This window comes from Malaya genurostris, chromosome 2, assembly GCF_030247185.1.
Source record: "Malaya genurostris strain Urasoe2022 chromosome 2, Malgen_1.1, whole genome shotgun sequence".
NCBI lineage: Eukaryota > Metazoa > Arthropoda > Insecta > Diptera > Culicidae > Malaya > Malaya genurostris.
The window spans coordinates 55,319,026-55,339,317 of NC_080571.1; the positions used below are offsets into that span (position 1 = coordinate 55,319,026).

General features: G+C 36.4%; 1 protein-coding gene across 13 annotated transcripts in view; it reads right to left on the reverse strand.

Moving 5' to 3' along the window:
* The window catches only part of LOC131427270 (spectrin beta chain, non-erythrocytic 5), a 335,003-nt gene that overhangs the window by 23,541 nt on the left and 291,170 nt on the right, over positions 1-20,292 (reverse strand). For all 13 annotated transcript variants that reach the window (XM_058590298.1, XM_058590299.1, XM_058590300.1 and 10 more), the window contains 2 exons: positions 712-828; positions 49-435 (listed from right to left, as the gene is read on the reverse strand). In XM_058590298.1, coding sequence (XP_058446281.1) covers positions 49-435; positions 712-828 — 504 coding nt within the window. The remainder of the gene's footprint in view (positions 1-48; positions 436-711; positions 829-20,292) is intronic.

Sequence of the window (20,292 nt, forward strand, 5' to 3'; positions counted from 1 at the left end):
AGAATTTAAGTCTTCCAAGGAATAAAAACTACTTAGTTCAGTACTTACGTTCGCAATCCGTTTGCCTCCCTTCTGTTCGTTCTTCATCCGAGCGAAAGTGTGATAGTAGCTCGCAACGTAGGTCAAGATCGATTTCTCATCCGGCCGTGTTGTGTCGATATCTTCCGCATCCAACAGCCGGGGAATCCCGAGCTCACGGTCGGCCACCTCGAAGGCATGGTTGAGGTTCTCGATATTCCGCCCCGGCTGCAGACTGTTGTAGTCAAACAGATCCGGCCGGTGCGAGTGGATGAGCGCATTGAAACCCAATCCGGATCGCCACGAGTTGGTGAAGTCGGTGATGTGTACGTTCTGATAGCCCTGGGTTTTACGTTGGCACCACAGCAGCAGGGCGTCTTTGGCGGATTTCTTCTCCGACGATTCGTTCTCTTCGTCCTGTCGATGAAAATTGGTCATTGATTTAGTGCAAGATAAAGAGCTTAAACACATTCTCAAATGAAACAAAATTGTAGTACCCGATGCGCAAGAAAAACTTTGATTCTCTCGCTCGGATGCAACTCGAAACCAACAGTTTTTTTTTGCGCTTTAAATGTGTGAAACTTTCGACTCGGTTACACAACATCCCACCCCAGTTTCGTGAGCTAATCGAAAGCCAATCATCAATATTATCACCACTGAAAATATCTAATTCATTTGCCGCAACCAACTTACCACATCGATTTCGATTTCCTGAATCTGAAACCGCAGGATGATCGTCCAGATGAGCCCGAGGATGAGCCGGGGGTTGTGATCGACAATATCTTCCGCTCCGATGGACTCGAGACGAACCTGCAAGTAGAACGGGAGAAAATTGATTATATCGTTAGTTTTAGTTTTTTTTTCAATTCACGTAAAGCTCTCGACAGTGTGGTGTTTGAACAATTGAATAAATTTAGACAATCAAAACCCTAACGAAGGCCCATCTGTTTGAGCTGCGTGAGAATGATGGCCTACTGGAAGCAATAATTTGAGTTGTTTTGCTTACACTTGAACTAAAGTAAACCAGCCTGCTACATTTAATTGATTATGTGGAAAAATGTGTTTAGCGCCCTTTACGAAAAGGAGAAGAGGAAAAAAAAGACATACAAAAATTACATAACGTAACCATAAAAACGAACCAGTAGCTATAGCAGAACGTAAGCGTTATGACTTTACTCTTTATCTTACTCTACTACATGATTGAACGAAAATTTAAACGGTCATATCCAGTATGAATGTTTCTTATGTAAAAACAAGTAGTCATACACATTTTGTTCCGTTTTTTCCCTGCTTTGAGTTTATTCTTCATACTGATCGTGAAATTGGAAATGAAACTTAATGCGTCAAACTAGAAAAAGTTGCCTTTTAAGCTCAATTCACATGGTATCTGAAAGCACTGCTTATTTTTTTTCCACAGCGTTTCTAGTGATGTTTGAGTCCACGATTGTCGAATTCATATTCCCGGTTTTCCTGGTATTAATAATCTAGAATCGCCTATGTTTAGTATTGTTTAATAATATTCTTTCAAGTTAAGCATTAAACAGAAAGCCCACGTACAAAAAAATACAGTGAGACACGACCGATCACGATTACATAAAAATTCACAAGCAACTTTCTTTACGGTATTATCAAACCGCACCAAGTGCAAGTCTGTTCGATACTGATTCTAATTCTGTGGGAGCGATTTTCTCTTACGCAAACAATACCGCTTGTTAGAGGCGAACCCTTAGAAGATACATTCGCTGATGAGCACAACAAACCTTCTCGTTCGAGTGCAAGTCGGTTCGATACTGAACTCTGCAAACCGAATCGTGGACTATTTAGCGGATGGCAAAGCGAATATTTCACCCATTCGCTTTGTATAAAGACAGACGTTAACTGAGCAAAAAAATGCTATAGAGTCTATATTTACGGATTCTGTTTTTTTTTTGTGAAAGTTCATACCATGCAGAATGGCGAAGTATTTTTTCAAGCATAACGCAAAACCTCACTATACCGACCGAAGCAGAACAGCTACCGAATGAAACGCGAGGTGTGAAGCAACGATCAAAACCGTCGGCCATGATAGAGCAATCAAGAGGACGACAATATTATGGCATGCTGTGATTGTTTTTTTTTTTATTTAAAAGATATTTTTATTCAGGCCTATTTGCGTACAAGCTTTACGTGGCCGATTGAGCCGATTTTTGAAACTAATTTTTTTTTTGAGTTGGATCTCGTTGTCACCCTTTTTCTAAGGGAAGAGGAGCTTCCATTTCCCTCCGGCGAGGATTGAGGGGCACTTCTTTCGTGGTTCGTCTCGTCATCCATTGCCGCATCGATGGTATTGTTGTCGACCGCTTACGTTCGGGACAGAAGAAACCAAGTACAGTATTGTGTAGTGAACAATAGAACGACCTTGAAATGAGTGAACCAAACGAACAAAAGCTACCGCCGACACGAAAGAATACAATTGTTGTTGACTTCAGGCAGTGCAAAATTCGACCTTCAATACGAGAACTTGAAGGTTTGCTTAAGGAGCAAATGCATCTTGACATTAAACGTGTGCATTTACTTCAATGCAATAAGACAAATAATGTTGTTTACATCAAGTTTTTTAAAGAGCTGAATGCAATTCAATTCGCAAAAGACAATAACAATGTACACTATGTGGAGCACGAGAACATTAAGTACAACACTCCAGTATATATGGAAGATAGTGCTATAGAAGTGCGTGTGCATGATCTTCCCTCAAGCATCACCGATTCATATATTCGCAAAGTTATGTCCCAATATGGAGAGATTCTCTCTATCGAAAAAGAAAAGTGGAAGAATTTTTTCCCCGGTATTCTAAATGGCGTACGTTTATTACGCATACACTTCAAGACGGCTATACCTTCTTATGTGATTTTCGGTCAAGATACAAGAATTCCGTGCAAATCACTTGTTACCTATGACAATCAGATGGCCAATATTGCCAAAAAGCTGTTCACTACGGTAAGCCATGTGATAAACTGGACAAGGAGACAACTACACCAAAGGACAACGGTGCTTCCTTCACACCAACCCCAAGCAACCCCAGTACACCTGTGATAGCCACCAACAACAATGAAGCATCCCCTTCAACGAATCCATTATCTCCGATTGGATGATTGGAGCTCCGGAAACCCCTTTTATATACCATTCCAGTCAGTTCGATGAAATCGGAAAATGTGTGTGTGTGTGTGTGCATCATTTTAAAGAATTTTCTCTCCGCACAATTTCCTCGGAGATCGCTGAACCGATTTCAACAAGCTTAGGCGCTACTATTGGGTTGTGAGACAAGTGCGAAGAACAATTGGCTACCACTTCCGGTTTCGGAGATATAATGATAAATGTGACGTAACCGACAAACGCGTGTTTTTTTCAACAAGCTTAGGTTTGTTTGAAAGCTGCTATTAGGCCATTGATCAAGATCAAAGATCAAACTTTCGGTTCCGAAGATAGAATGGTATAAGTGACGTAACCGACAAAACACGTTTTGCCTTTCTCATATAGAAACGCTATGCAATTCACTGTGAAAACCGAGGCCTGTAGGGCCGAACGTCATATAACATTCGACTCAGTTCGTCGAGATTTCAAAATGACTGTGTGTATGTGACAAATGTCACTCGATTTTTTCAGAGATGGCTGAACCGATTTTCACAAACTTAAATTCAAACGAAAGGTCTTATGGTCCAATAGCTTGTTATTGAATTTTATATTTATTCGACTTCCGGTTCCGGAGTTACAAGGTAATACGTGCAAATCTATTAGAAAATGCGCACTCAATTTTCTCGGAAATCAAAGATCTTGACATTCTTTAAAAAGTCCCCGAAAAGTTGATCCAGGTCCGACTTTCGGTTCCGGTATTACAGCGCGATAAGTGAAAAATTTTAAGTTTCATAAGTATTTCTTTTAAGTGATGGCGAAACGAGGTGCAAACTTACTGGTAAATTCATCTAATTGGCAAACCTTGTACGTAAATGGATATAAAAATTCACCTTGGCACTACTAGTCCCCGGTTTCCACTTCCGAACGCACCGATAATAATGAAGAAAAGTTCTAAAAACGCACTTCGATTTCTCAGCAACCGGTTAAACCGATTTTCACAAATCATGATTCAAATTGAAACTCTCAGTGTCATAAAAGATGTTGTGCAATTTCATCCAGATCCAAATTTTGGTTCCAAAATTATAGGGCGATGAGTATCAAAATGTTCAAACTGTCATACAAAATTATGTAAAACCGGTACGCATGGGTACGTGTTGGTACGGAAGAAGAAAACACCACCACCTAGCACACAGCGTGCTTTGTTCATAAAGTTTTTGATTTTATTCAAGTTTGAAAAAAAAAATCTGGACAGAATCTTCTGGTGATGTTTTTGAAAATATAAGTAACATGAGAAAAGCATCATCACACTACTAGGTGGATTAAATAAGGTTTTTTTAGATTAGCATCATTCTTGTCATACAAAAAGACAACGCAAATGTCAAGCGCTTGGTTTGCGAAATGATGCCGAATATGTGAGATAAACGCTGGAGCGTGCGTTTGTGAACTACTCGAATTAATCTAAATAAATTGGTTCCAAAAATGAGCCCAAATTAATGTCAGAAATTATATTATTAAAAAGGGAAAAAATTATTTTTAAGAGAGTGTCTCGATGAAAGATCGATCGTTGATTAGGAATAGGTTTTTTCTCAATATGCTCAAAATGCTAAGCATCTCTCGTGGAGTAACCAGAAATATAACCAGAGTACGAGTTCTTTATAATCAGTTTTATTTCCAAAAAGCCCAACTAGTTCATCTTCTATGAGAAATCCTTCTACAATTAATCCGGTTCTAGCAGATCAATTCCACATTTGTAGTTAACTGATTACTCAAAGTAAAGCATTGATATTAGTTTCCTTTTGTAGAATTTAGAATGCCACCGGTTCATAATCCACACCAGACAGTCAGTTTTTGGGATGTATTGGTAGCTCTTGCAATGCTTCTGGCTGGTCGTCACTTCAGATGCGGCAATTTTGCTTGTTGACGTAAACATTTACCCAGAAATGAGCTTCGTCGTTGATCATAATTTATCGAAAAAAAAGTGGATCTTCCTCCACCTTTCCCGGCGCCCATTCATGATTTAATTACAGACCAAACGACGATTCACGAGTGAACTGTCAAAAATAGTGTTGCCAAAAAGATTACAGCAAGAAAACTTTTCCTTTAGAATCACTGAACAAACCATCTTTCTGGGGTTCTTAACAAACCCCTAAAAACCCAATTTAAAAGAAGGAGATAAAATACTTCTTGTAAACGGAGGATAAAATCATTGTACTATTATTATATTACAAACTAAGAAAGCTCTGATGCTTTCTGATTGATTTAAAACTGCTGCGTTAAAAATTTACAAAACTAGTTGACGAAAAATAAGTTGGTTCAACACTTTTATTGAGCTTATCGCTCAAACCAGGGGTGGAAATAAGCAAAATTTTTTATTCACAGTAAATAGAAATAGTCAGTATTATCTTTTCATATCGCATATTTATTGTAGATATTATAATGAATTTTGGAATAAATGATTTTTGATAGGAGAATTTTTTTTTTACTTAGAATTTAATAAGGTCTTCAATTTCATTTCTCACAATTTAAAACATAATACCAATTTTAGTTTTGTTACCAAACTTTTTAATTCACGGTGTTTGGTTTTTTGATAGACAATCGGAAATCTTGATTCACATTTTCATGCGCAAAATGGGCTTATTTCAATCTCTGGCTCAAACGAAAAAAATGGGTATTACTTCCTACCTTTCACTTGTAAAAGTAAGAAAATCATGATACTGAAAATTGTTACTCAGAAGAAAATAGGTAATGCATATTTTACTAAGTTTGTACATTTTCTAATCCAAAAATTTAAATGTAAAAAAAAATTTAGTTTTTCTTATATTTTTAATAAATTCACTCAAAATTTCTAAAACTTCTCTAGAAGTTATCGAAATTTTCTAACAATTTAATAAAATATAAAAGTCAAATATATTGCGGATGAGTATGATTCCAACTTGGCCACAATTACCAACCGAGCTCATTTTTAACGTTCCCAAAAACAGATAAAAAATAATGGAACTAGGGGGCTTTTTCAGACTCATACATAATATTTATTATAGTTTTGAAAACATCACTAGTTCAAATATAAAATTTTAAAAGGTTAGTAATACATTCTAATTTACAAGAAAATAAATCAAATTATTTCAGCTGTTTTTCATAGAAGGGCAAATTTAACATTGACAGCAAATGGAGAAAAACATCGATGAATATTTCGACTCTGATTTCAATTCCTATTCAGAAATTGTCAGATCATTTTTTAATAAATCGATGAATTGTTGGTTTTTATTTAAAAGGTATGAAATTTTGTCCACTTTCCTCTATATCCACTGAATAAATCCACATAAAAAAAATTTCGCCCTTTTTCGATTTGTTTACTTCTATGCTCTCTGTGTGAATTATGAAGTTACGCCCTTGCGCATTGCTCGTGAAATTGGCTGGTTTAAGCGACTAAGGCAAATCTGCGGGTATAACGAAAATAAACAGTTTCGTCCTTTCCTTCAAGCAATTGAACACGGAGGGCGAAACTTACATTACAAAAGTAATGAGAGTTTCCCCCTTTGAAATTCTTTGTATTACACAGATTGAGACTTTTGTAGAATCTAAATTTTTAGGTAAAATTGTAGGATTTTGAAGCAAGGGGCTGGGGTCCACTAGGAGATTGATAGTAACTCCCTGTACAATTTCAGCTAATCCCGATCAGTAACGGAGTAGCAACCAGGGGTGGTCGCTCAAGCTCAAGCTCAAAATTGTAGGATTTTGAAGCATTTATTCGTCGGAAAGAGAAACTCGATTTGTTTTCTTTTGTAAGATTTACCCTTTTTTGAAAAACGGCTTATTTATTTGTAAAACTTTAACAGAAGCGAACAGAAATCTGGTCGACTCACACGCCTACTGCGTTTCTTCTTATTTTTACAAATTTCATTACACTCAGTGATAAAATACTTTTTTTTAAGTATTTGCAGGTTGGCGGTATTCGCGATCATGAATTTGACATTATAATAGTCTTAGACAATTACTTGTCTAATTTGCTTAAAAAATAATCACCATGTTATATTTTTTTCAATTCAACAAAACAAAATTAAATTAAAAAATCCGCCATAATTGAATTATTTTCCTGAAACTACTTAAGCACAGAAAAGCCTTCTTGAAACTACCTATTCGATAGAAAAACTATTCCAGACAAAACCGGTAAAAGGAACGCCTGCTTCCTATAAACAAGGTAAGCGGAAGGTTCTGGAGTTATCAATCATACATTCCCAAATCGCTGAACTCAACTGCTCGTTTGTTTATTCCCAACGTTCAATCACGAGTTCGGATATGAATTTCAATGCATTAATTTAGATTTGGACTCATTTATTTATATGTACACTGTTCTTCGGTTGTACACCACCCCGTAAATATTGCGAGCAGATTAACAGGTCCATGACTGTGAACGCTGAAATAAAGAGAAACCGTGGATAATACCTGATGCAGTCTGATTTGACCCAACTGCATCGATTACTCATCGTTCAGAGATGGACAGAGGCGAGAGTTTACCAGCAGCCAGCTACGACTTCAACTCGCATCAAACAGCACAAATGCTACTCGAACCGTGATGAAGCTATAGTACATATCAACTTACAAACCGCAACACTTCCTCTACTCTATCTGATCGACCGTCATCTCCATTTTCCCCAAAGCCGCCGTCATCCAGTTACGTCTTGCCCCTTTACTCGTGGGCTTCTCTGCAGTGGCTGAATTTCAACTCAAGGCAATGTTCCTACGCATAAACAAATCAAGACGAAAGCACTGCATGCTAATCCGAACCGAACGGAGGAGCAGTTCCGTTCAAACAGTTATATTTTTCATTATTCAATTCGTGCTCATTTATTCGACTGATCCGCCGAGCGGGGCACCGTAGCCCTCCTCCTGCCCACAAAAATCAATGCTATGTGCCACAACCAGTTCGGATGCGTTCGGACGGGGAATTTGCATCCGAGTGACCGATTGGAACGAATAGAAATAATTGTACGAAACGCGAAACAGTAACAGAAGGAACGAACAAAAGCAGCGCGAGATTCACCCACGTGTATGACCGATAGCAGCGCACTTGGGAATTATGCATGGTTCGTTGGGTTAGTTTTCCTAGCACCGAATTCGATTATCTGAACTATATAACAAAGGTTCAAAGATTCTTGCTGAAACATTTTTATTTTTCGAGTAAGTAATCGACGTCGAACAGAGAAAATTTCCATGTTTTGAAAATTTCATAAACCCTGAAAAACTAAGTTCAACGTTTTCAAGAGTTGAAAATCTAACGAAAAAATGAGATTCAAAAATAGTATTTATTTCAAACATTTTTTTTTGTTTCAATTATAGAGGTTTCAACCTTAAGGTCATTCGCCTCTTCGGGTTAGAAAAGCTTTCTGACCCTATGTGCGGGGTTGGGGATAGAACCCGGGTGGGCTGCGTGAAAGGCATCGACTAACTATTTTAAACTTGTTTTTTAACATGAAGGAGTTTTCACCTCAACAATTTACAGACAATTGCATGACTTCAAGTTCTTGATGAAAACTAGTCACTCAAACACTAACGATTTTCACGTCAACTAGAACAAATGACGAAAGCACCTTTTCAGATTCTATTGCCACTTAAGTAGCTTCTATTCTATCTGACGTAGGTGGTTTTTTTCGAACGTTTCACTAGGTTGTTGAAAATATCACCAGCGCCGTTTTTCTGATTATTTAAACAAACGCAAAGGGCTTTTCAAATGATTCTAAATTCTAAAGTTTTCGAGATGATGTTTTTTTTTCAAATAGCTCCGCATATTTTCAAACTAATGCTAAAACACGAGCCTATCCATTGTAGAACCAATCCAGTGACCGGTGTTCACTGATGTTATGCATAATGACACTGACTCATTTCATTTCTCGCTTTATCACTTTTTCTTCTTCTTTGTAGGGCTATGGACTCTACCGATGAATGAAGCTGGCTGCCGTCAGTCATTATAAAGAAGATCATGAAATGAATAGTAGCAGCAATACATGATAGGTTCCAATCATTACCCCTGATGGAAGCTTCAACCAGTTCAAAGCAGCTCGCATTAACGGTACGGTTGGCGAGTAGTGAGTTGAAGTAATTAATAGTAATAACAGTTGATGCGAGAACAGCTACCGGTCATTAGTAGGCAGCGTGGATCGGACCGAACATCTTATATTTAATGATATCTTTGTTAAAATACTCGCAGTAAAATTTGATGTTCAGATTTAAATTCTTCTAGCAACATTCAATTAAGGAGGCAGTGGCAGTTTAGTGGCTTATGGCATTTTTCATTGAGAAACACGGCTATCGTGGATTGCTCTGTTTTTACATATTCGAGCAGAACGGTTCATTTTTACAATTTCCTCCGGCGTTTCCAACGAAAAACGTGATTAGTAGAATGCTATTATGAGCAAAAGTGTGAAAAAATCTTCTTTTTAATTGCCGCTGAAAAGCCTACAAAATGCAGATAAATTTTTTTTATTCCCAGAATAAGCGCGATGTCTAATAAAGCTAAACAAAATTTTCTGTTCAAGCGTTCAAATATGGCATTTTTCCTTAAAACCACTGGTGTCGTTGATTGCTTTTTCGTACCTTCGAGCAGACGTGCAATCTTTTGACAACACTTCTTTTCCAAATCCACTCGAAAGTATAAAATTCGAAGAATCGGCAACATCAGTGATGTTCAATGATAGAAAATAACACAACTAATGGTTTGCTTTCGCCTTGGGTAGTTATACTGAAGCTGATACGACGGTCGAAGTAGGCACTTGTTGTCAGTATAAGTTACATTTCTTACGGCATAGAGTTGTTGGAACAATTCGATTCTATACCCTATTTTTCAATGCCTGTTGACTATTCGCTACCGAAATTGATGAACAATCATATGAATCCAAATCCATTGTACTCGATGTTTGAAACAATTTGAAGTACATCACGTCACGTCTTCGTGAAAAAAAACATCATATGAATTGAGTAAACCAATATTTCTTTTTTGATTTTTTTCTTAACGATAGCGGAGAAATCTGCATTTGCGTTTTGCAGCAATGGCCGTTTTTCGAGGATTGTAAAATGCCCTTATATAAATAAAAATTAACCACAGACAAAGAGATTTTCGAGAATTCGCTGATGCAACACGATCGTGTCTCATATTTAGCAATTCCTGAACAACAAAAATATATACTATACCTCGTTCGATCGACAGTGTTCATGAATGCTTCAAAACAAAACAAAAAATTACCCATGACGTAAAACCAAGCTTGCCGTAATTTTGGGAATGAAGGCTTCACAGTTCGAAAAAAAATCAAGTGATTTTACATTTTATAAGACAAGCACAAATGGAGTGTCGTTTTTCACACACACATTTATATTCAAGAACATGTAAAATTGTGCGATATGGAAATTACATGGCTTGAAATCGAATGAAATAAAAAGCAAAAGATCAGCGCGACTGGAACCGAGAAACATTAGATCATAAAGTACGGCAGTTAATCGACTAAACCACGAAAGCCCATATTTGTTTGATGAATAATTGACACGTATAAATCCATACAGCGGCACTTGGTAGCCAAGTGTAAATTACATTCCGAGCCTGTAAAATTCTGTACAAGTGGAATATTGCGTCATTTTGAAAAATAAGTAGTTATGAATTGCATCGCTTGTAGAAATGTCACCTGTAAAATTCATAATTTCTTCTGTGTTGATATCACATCGATGAACATTCAAACGAGAGCTTTCTGGAATTACTGACGTGATATATTTTTATATCTTTTGGGATGTAAATTTAGATCAATTAGACCGCTTCTTTTATGTGCATCTATCGAGACATGAACGTACATGATTTTTCGTGCTGTACACAGACATACTAAATAACGTGAATACGAATAAAAGTGTAGTGTTTCCTTCACAATCCTGAATAACGATTATTATTTTAATCTATTAATTGATTGTGCGCATTGTGCAAGCTTTCACATTTTCGTTTCCAGAAGCCTTACGGTGTTCGTATACTAAAGTACAACTTATATCAATCAAACGGATTAATTGCGGAGTGACAATTGCACAATTTTAGTTTATCGTTTTACTAATAATGTAAAATATGTGGAAATTGGCTGAGCACTAAAAAGATTACAAATTGTTCAAAACTCTTCTATGTTGAGCAAGTTTGAATGCATTTTTCTGAAATGCAATGCTTTGCTTGTTTTATTAACTATGTTTTACGATGCACAACGTAAATGTTAAAACTAGTCTCTTCGCTGGTATCTGACAAACGTAAGAAACAATAAATTTACTCGGTCTCAGAACAACACACGAGGCTAGCTAATTCAAAATGTACGTTTACAGTCAATAAGGCGGGGCTAATGAAAGCAAAAATAAAAACCCACAGCAGAATTGCGCATGGAGCGAATTAAATTAATATTTACGGTAGCAATTCAAGTAGATATGGACAAAACAGTTGCTGAGAAAGACTACAGCCGGGTAGGTAAGCAAGTGAAATCTGCCCCAAAATAGAACTCATACTGTTATACCACATATGAAAAAGCTTAAACTGGAGACAGTTTTTCCGAAATTTCAAACCTTTAACAGCTATATTGACGAAGCTAGAGTTATTCTATTGATTTTCATTTTATTTAATTTTTAAAGCAATAACTCCACCAAAAAAATTGAAAAAAAAACGGAGTAGATATTTTTAGTAATAAATAAACAATTTTTGAATGCGTTAAAATGCTTCATATTTTTAGAAATGTGGACGATCACAATATTAGATTTTTTTCAAAAAACAAAACCAACAACCAACCAATTAGTTCCCTAAGCTATGCATCATGCGATTCCTTCCAACATAACTTTAACGGAGACGCATAGTTTGATTAAAATTTAATTTGAAATGTGATTTTCACCATTTTTTTCAAATGTGAAACCGAAGCACTTCAACGAGTTCGAAAATGATTTATTTGTTACAAAAAAATTCAGAGTGACACCAAAGCGAAAGTATGAAAATATATGTACTTTCAAGGCAAAAAATACATCTTTTTGAAAAATCAATTTTGAAAAACAAAATTACAAACCTTCCTGACATTACCTAATATGTCTATGATTTTTTCGGTTGAGCAATTGCTTCGAAAATCAAATAAAATGAAAATCAATAGAACCACCTTAGCCCCGTCAATAGTAGTAGTTAAATCGTTTAGTTTTATGTAAATTGTTTGTGAACGGATTGTTCATCACAAATTTCAAGAGAAAACAATTCTTAAGGCCTTGAAGTTCTTAAGGCCGATTTTTTTTCTTAGAAGAGCCGAATAGTTGTATTTCTTCCATATTGAATTAGTTCGAAGGGGGAACGCAAGATACAATAACATTGCACGGTCACATAACTGCACACGATGCGAATTAAATCAATACTGAGGCTCACTGATTATAAAGACAGGTCCACAGTCAACGAGGCGGGGCTAAAGAAAGCAATAAAAAAAATCTTGCCCCAGAGCGGCACAAAGTGCAAATTTAATTACTTATGACTTATGCTAGCTTTTCAAGTACAGTTGAAAATGAAGAACCGTGCAGAACTTTATAGTTCTTCCGAAAGAATTAATTCACCGGAGTAGTTTTTCCATTGCTTAGTTTTTTTTAATGTTCCAATGAGAAAAATAAATACGAGAGCAACTAATTTTATTTCGTTGGGAACAATTTTTGTAATAGTCAGTAACGTGACTTTTTTAAAATGCATAAGTAATGATAATAATAATTCACTGTTTCAAAGAACACGAATAGTTGCAATTTCTACAATATTTATAAAAACTGCAACCGTTTCGAGATATGCAATTATCAATATACTCTCCTAGAATTTTTTGTTCTTAGAAGAACCGAATTGATAGCTTGCTTCCATGTTAAACAAGGTCGAATGTATTTCTCTAGAGTGCAACGCTTCTGGTGCTAAATATTGTTGTAATCGATTGGAGTTTTTCATGCTTACGCGATGCATAAAACTATTCCTAGAAACTGATCCTTTCGTACCGGCCACAGAATTGCAAACGATACGAATCAAATCAATACTGAGGCTCACTGATTGAAAAAACTCTCTTCAAAAACTACGTCATTATTCGTTTATTTTTGAGGCGGGACTAACGAAAGGGAAAAAAACACCGCAGAGCTGCACATGTTGCGAATTAAATCTGTATAACATTTCACGAGCAGAAATTATTATAAATAGTTCATTGTTATTTAATTTTTGGTTCTTTCTTCATATTGTTGAATTTATTCCATATTCAATGAGTTGAAGTGTATTTATCTTGAATGCGAAACTTCTGCTGCTGGATATAGTTGAAAATATTTACAATTACTGACTAATGCTGAAGTTCGACCATGACCAACGGAACTGATATGTGTCTGATTACGTAATTCCAAATCTTTTTACCGCATGGTAAATTTTGAAAAGGCACCTCACAAAAAAGTAAGACATATTCACGTCAAAAAGTGAGTGTACTAGAAAAAGTTTCTCGTTTGGCTAGAAATCTATAGTTTCAGAATTAAAATTATTATTCACGTAACAAATATTCACGGAATTCATTTAACGAGTAACCATCAGAAGAAATAACTGAATTTTCTGGAACAAAATAGCTGGATAAAATCAATGGAATTGCAGTGTTGACTATATATTTTTGTGTGTTGAAAGATAGCAATTTATTTTAGCAATATGACACTGTCGTGTTATCAGTTGATGAAAGTGAAATGATTTATATGAAAAAGTAAATTTTGTACAGCTAGTATTCAACATAGTAAATTTTTAGAAAATTATTTGAAGATAAAGTTTTTCTAATCACTTTCATTTCTCAAGCCAACAGAGCTCCATCAATTGGGTCACTCGGGTGTGTTTGCTAGTGCTAGTGCAGCAGCTTTATGCAAGCAGATACGATTAAAACTGACCGGCTTTGCCTCGATTGTGTACAGGCGAAAGTATAGCAAAGAGAAAACTGTCCTTCGGAGCTCGCTGTACGGGTCGGGGAACAGGTTGAAACTGGCGGAAAAGAAAAAGGGGATTCGGTAGACAAACGGAAACGAAACTATGTAAGTAGGTAAAACATGCCACCACCGCGAGCATAATAATCCGTGTTGTTGTAACATCAAGCAAACGCAAACAATTGCTTTTTTTCTATGCATTCTCCCGTAGACTACAGACTTGCTGATTGTATATTTGTAACTCTATGGATAGGGTAAACGTTCTGTTCTTGGGCTGGGTTTTTAGCGCACTACACTAAAAGAACCGAAGTTGGTTCGACTTCAAAGCCTACCGAAAGCTCATAAAACTAATTTTACTTGTAATGAAGAAAAAATATAAGGTCTAAGCTAACAATAGGGCCTTCGACTTTGTTGTTACCCACACTGTTTCATTTAAGATTCTTATTGTGGGAACTGTTTTGTGTTGCTCTTTCAGACGTGTGGAAAGGCGTCAATTTGAGGTACGTGCGGCAATTAACCGTAGAAGTTCTCAAATGATATGATTAACATCATCATAATTATTAGCTGTTTCAACAAGATACACTGTGTGCACTGCTAACCTTCTATCAAGGTTAGTGAGTAGGTGTTGTTTACCGGTATTGAGACTACGCCCGGAGAGTTTACGAGGCATTAGGCTACAGATCGGATGTAGGCGAAGTGAGAGTTTACTGCCGTGAACATTCAGATGATAACTGATAAGCTCTTTAACCTCGGTTGAAAACTAACTACAATTCTATGGTTTTAATATAAAAATGGTGGTGACAGTGACAACAAAATCGATTTTGTCTTACAGCTAATGAATAATGCTCCGAAATTGCCCAAAATATTGACCAATCGGAAAATTATTATTATTATTATTATTATTATTAGAAAATCTCAAAGCACCGACCTTAAAAGCAGTGAAAGTCACTATTCATGGATTTCCACTTTCCTTATATCCTTTTCGAGTAAAGTTTGAGATAAAAAAAAATCGATTTTATGTTGTAATGCTCTGATGATTGGGTTATAACAAAACTTGTTCTCAGTTTGACGTTTTTACCAAATAATAAAAACATTATAATGTCTTATTTGTGACTACCTTGATCGAAAAGTTCCTCGAATCACCACCAAGTTGCGGTCTTAGTCACCCGATTAGTTTTTTTTAGATTGCCACATCTGTCATAGACATTCTATCAAATTTTCAGCTTGATACCTGGACATTTGTAAAAGTTACGCTGTATTGAACTGCATCTGTGATTGTGCGTGTCCTCGATTTTGCACAATTTTCAAAAAAGAATTGAAATTGCAACAACGATACGCTGAAGAAAACAGTCGTTTATCAGTAGCACGATCGTTTCAGAAGTGGTCGTGAGTCTGTGAATGATGATGAGAGAAGCGGTAGGCGGTGCTCACAGTTTTCGTTGATTACATGGCTTTGTGTATCATGAATTCCTTTCACAACCCGTAAAAAAATAAACCATTGATTGTACAGCATAAACAATTGATTCACAATTAGATGTATGGGTTACAATATATTTTATTGCATCTTGACAAGACTTTTTTCATTTACAACGATTCAATATATTGTTTTTACGATTCTACAATTGAATTTATTGTACACGTGCTGTTTCAAACAATATGCAAACTGTACATTTTATTGTTTTCCAAGAAAAAATGTATGAGAAAATTTTATGATTTGAATTGTTACGATACTTAACAACCTATACATTCTATTGTAAAAAGCATTTTCACAATTAATTGAATAGTGTATAACAATACATTAAAATATTTTTCAACGGTCAAAGCATAGTTGTAGCAGGTTTTGTAACAGCAAATCGTATTGTTTTTTTACAATATTTTTTATTCGGGAAAGCCAGGCCGTCAACAAGGAGTGTTATTTGAATGTTGTATCGATTTTGATAAATAATTTTGTATTTGTAATTTTCTGAATAAATTCAGGAAACTTTTTGATCAGGGTAGTAATATGGACACCCCTAGAAACGTATATAGCTGGAAATACTTCATCAACGCGTGAAATATTTCGCAGACTGATGAACGTTGTGTAAAATCAATTTGTTACAAGCTTTTAGATCGAAGGTGGCGTCGAAAGCAGAACAAGTGCGAAGAACGAGTGTGTGTGGTCGCAATGAAAATCAAAATAAGCTTGGTTTTCCTGCAAATACAGTTCGATATACGTTTGACAACAGCCAGGAAGACTTGAAGCGGAACTAAAATCGGCTTTCAAGATCCACCAGAAGAATACGAAGGTGAAACAAATATTGCAGAAGAGACCAAATCTTTCGGTACGTAGTTTGGCTAGAACAATGAAAATGTCTTCCACTTTCGTGCATACTTTCAAGCACCGGTAAGATATGAAATCCTTCAAGGTGAAAACTGTGCCGAGCTGTAATGATAAATGTGACACCTGAAACCAGGGATCGCAAGTTGAATCGCGAATATTTGACGAAGTTGCCTTGTGTGATAATGGACGAAGAAAATTAAATGTATTTAAAAATGCAACTGAACGGTTCAGAGGAGCATTTCAGGACAATGAAAAAGGCCAACTTTCTGCAAAAATATTTACTTTGGCAGGTAATATGTAGCTATGGTCGAGCAAGCCAAACCTGCATCACCCTTGGAATGGTACACAAGGAAATATATCGATTGTTACCATTTCTACGCAGCCTCGCTATTCTGGTCTGATTTGGCATCTTGTTACTACGCCAAATATGCTTAGGAATGGTATAAAGCAACTGGGGTCCATGCGATACCGAAAGAGGCGAATCCCCCTAACTGCCCAGAGTTGCGACCTAACGAGCAGTAGAGAGAGCTCTCTCACAATACCAGAGCTAATAAAAGTCATTTTCATTGACTCAAAATAGACGGTAATGACGAGAAATTAATGTCACTCTCAGCTTCGCTTGCAAACTATGAGAACGAATTCCTTGTCTAGTCAATGACATAAGCGGAACAGTAGCTTCAAAATTTTGTTCTTCCTTTCATTTGCTCTTTCAGTCATTTGTTGTTTTCAGTGAAAATCCCATAGTATGCAGTATCGGTATTCAACCCAAGCTATGAGAAAGGTTTCACAATTACTTTTACTTGTTGGTGCTCGAATTTGTTATAGTTTTGGTTTCCAAAGAGGTACTGTGATGTAATTACTTCGATTTGTCATATTTTAGTCTTTCTTTGTAGCCAAGCGTCACAGATTTTCAATACATCGATGAATGAATGAGAATTGAAATTCTGCTGATGCTCTCTGCAGACGTTAGTTTGGTTTCGTCTTGTCATAGAGCAAAGAGTGACGTTGGCAATTATACGCTCTCATTTTTTCATGAGAAACGAAAATGCTTCGTTTCTCTTCGTTTGTTCTTGTGTCGGTCATTTACGAAAGAGACAGAAAAATATTGAAAATGATGTTGTTGGAATGGTTTCTTTCATTGAGAATGCGTGACAATTTTATGCTCTGCTCAATACAATACAAAATCTTGAACAAAAGGAATGGGGATTTTGAATGACCTACGCTGCGAAGGCGTTTTCTGTGATAGCTACTAGGTATAAAATGGAAAACTTTCCACCGTAAAACTTGAAATGGAACGCTCGGGGTTATTTCAGGAATACGGAAATTGTGTTTCACTATATGTATGCATTCTTATATCAATACTTATGAAAACAGAAATTAATTTAATACAGTAAGTAAATTTAAAAAAAAATCTAAACGATTAGCACCCTATTTGCATATAGATTATTATCAATTATCTAAAGTCGGATCCAAGCAAAAGCTAACAGTCTATGACTAATATATTTATCATTTAAATCTTTGATTCCAATTTATTCGACTAGATAATTCAACCAATACTTAACGGTCGAGTTTGTAAGGGGCTGGGGTCCACTAGGAGATTGATAGTACCTATTAGCTCTCTCCGGATAGTACCAGCCTAGATGCCGTGTGGAATCCGGCGGAAAAAAATGAACCAAGAATAGATCCACTGGGTTCCTGCTTCCATGTCGTTAAAGGCGACAATTGCAGGAGTTTCTTGTTCCTTTTAGTTATCAGATATTTTCAATGTTTCACTTCTGATTACTCTATTTTCCTAAATTATCTCTTCATTCAACCTATCAATTTCCGTCGAACTTAAAAAAAAAGTTTTATTTGGAATGTTTTCTTCTTCCATGTGTTCCATGATTGTCTGTCAGGATTATAAATTGAATGATAAATAAATTAATAATCTATAACTATTGAGCAAATCCGTTGATATTACAAAGTTAATAACAGAGATAACATATATCGATATATTGAACACGTAGTAAAAAAAACTTGAAATTAATACTTCAAACAAAAAAAATTTTTTTTTCGGTAGCCGGCTGCCCAGATCAACCAACCAATAAAGCGGAAATAATAAAGATTAATAAATAATAAATAAAGACGCGCGTGAAATCTGTTGACCTTTATTTGGTGATTTAAAATGATTTTATAACAACTGTTTAGAATATGGCAATGCAATGAATCAACTATTTTGTCTAAATCCTATTCACTCGTTTATTTTGTATCACATAATTTCATTTATAAAAAATAGGGTAGTTTTTATTCTTTACGCGATAGTATTGCAAATTTTTCTTCAGTTTCCTCGAACAAGAGCTGTGAATCAAGACTTGCCGGGACTTCAATATAGGATATTGTTGAAACGTTCACTCAGGAAGACAGTGAGTTTAGTGGTGCATCCGAGCATCTTGAAACCGGAACATACTGAGTCGCGCGCGAATAATACCAATACTGAAATTTTTACTAACAAATATCCTTCTCCCGTGACACTTTTGGAGTGCGCAGTAGTATATACGGCCTCTAGTAACAACAAGTGTTGAACTAACATCCCTTCCCATTCCTTAGACAATCTACGTTCGGGCCTGGCCGGCGCCGGTACTGATCAATTAATTTTGGGGCTACCAGAAGATGTACATTGAAGGATGATTTACCAGTCCCAGGATGGATCATCTAGAAACTCCCTGCACAATTTCAGCTAGTCCCGGTCAGTAACGGTGTAGCAACCAGGGGTGGTCGCTCAAACTAGATAATTCAACCAATACTTAACGGTCGAGTTTGTCTTTTATATGTTAGTTTAAAATTTGGAACACTTATCGTCCAGTAATTCTGGAACAAAAAGTTTGATCTAGATGAAATTCTACGGTAATATATGGAGCTACTACTTAAACTAATTACTCAATTCTTAAATATCTCATCTCTATCTCTGAAGAAGCCATATCTTAAAAATCTATGTGAACTTCATGTGTAGGTAAATCAGCTTTGAAGACTGTTATGTCAAACAAAATTGAGTTCATGTTTTCGTAACAGATATTTCGTGAACTCGACAATATAAATCGAATGGTATATGCCAAAGTTCAAAGGAACTGTAGAAATTTTTTTATAGGCCTGTAGCCTGTCGAATCAGGTTTTTATTTTTTCTGATCCTATGAGTGTTGGAATTAAACTCAAGCAGGCTAGGGCCAAGGCGACCGCACTCATCATTCTTAGTTTTGAAGCAAAGTCCTGGCATTACATTCCTTTTGTGGAATTTGGCCTTTCTGTTTCAACAGACTTCGCAGCATTCTTAGTGTACAGAATCATTTCATGGTACTATGGATCCTACTGACACTAAGAATCCTTCCAGGTCGGGGCTCGAACATACGACAACTGGCTTGTAAAACCAGCGTCCTATGCATTGAACCGCCAACCCGGGACAGACAGTTTTACTCCCATTGATACATCCTTTTGCATTGTTTAGCATACAAATGGATCTGTTTGAACAAATGAATTTTCATAGCGCCTGTGAAACGTTTAAACAGTATGGAAGCTTAAAACAAAACTTTTTTTTTATATCCTAAAAATCGTACGCCGCTGTACATTCTGAGGCAACTGTGAGGAATCTACCATATATTATTATCGAATCCAGTTCCCATGCGCAAACATTTCAACATTCTACTCACGCGTGTTTGCTGAAATTCCCATACTTTTCTCCCTGCTGCGTACCCTCACGAGTCAACGAACTTTTTTTTTCGCTTTCGCACATTCCTTCGTGTTAGCCATTTTACCACCAAGTGTTGCGCTGTAGTGCAACCCACTAGCGGACCGCTAACTGCCCCCTTTCTTTCTACCCCCTACCGACCGCACCGATGACAATCAACAGTGCGATGGTGGCCGCCGCC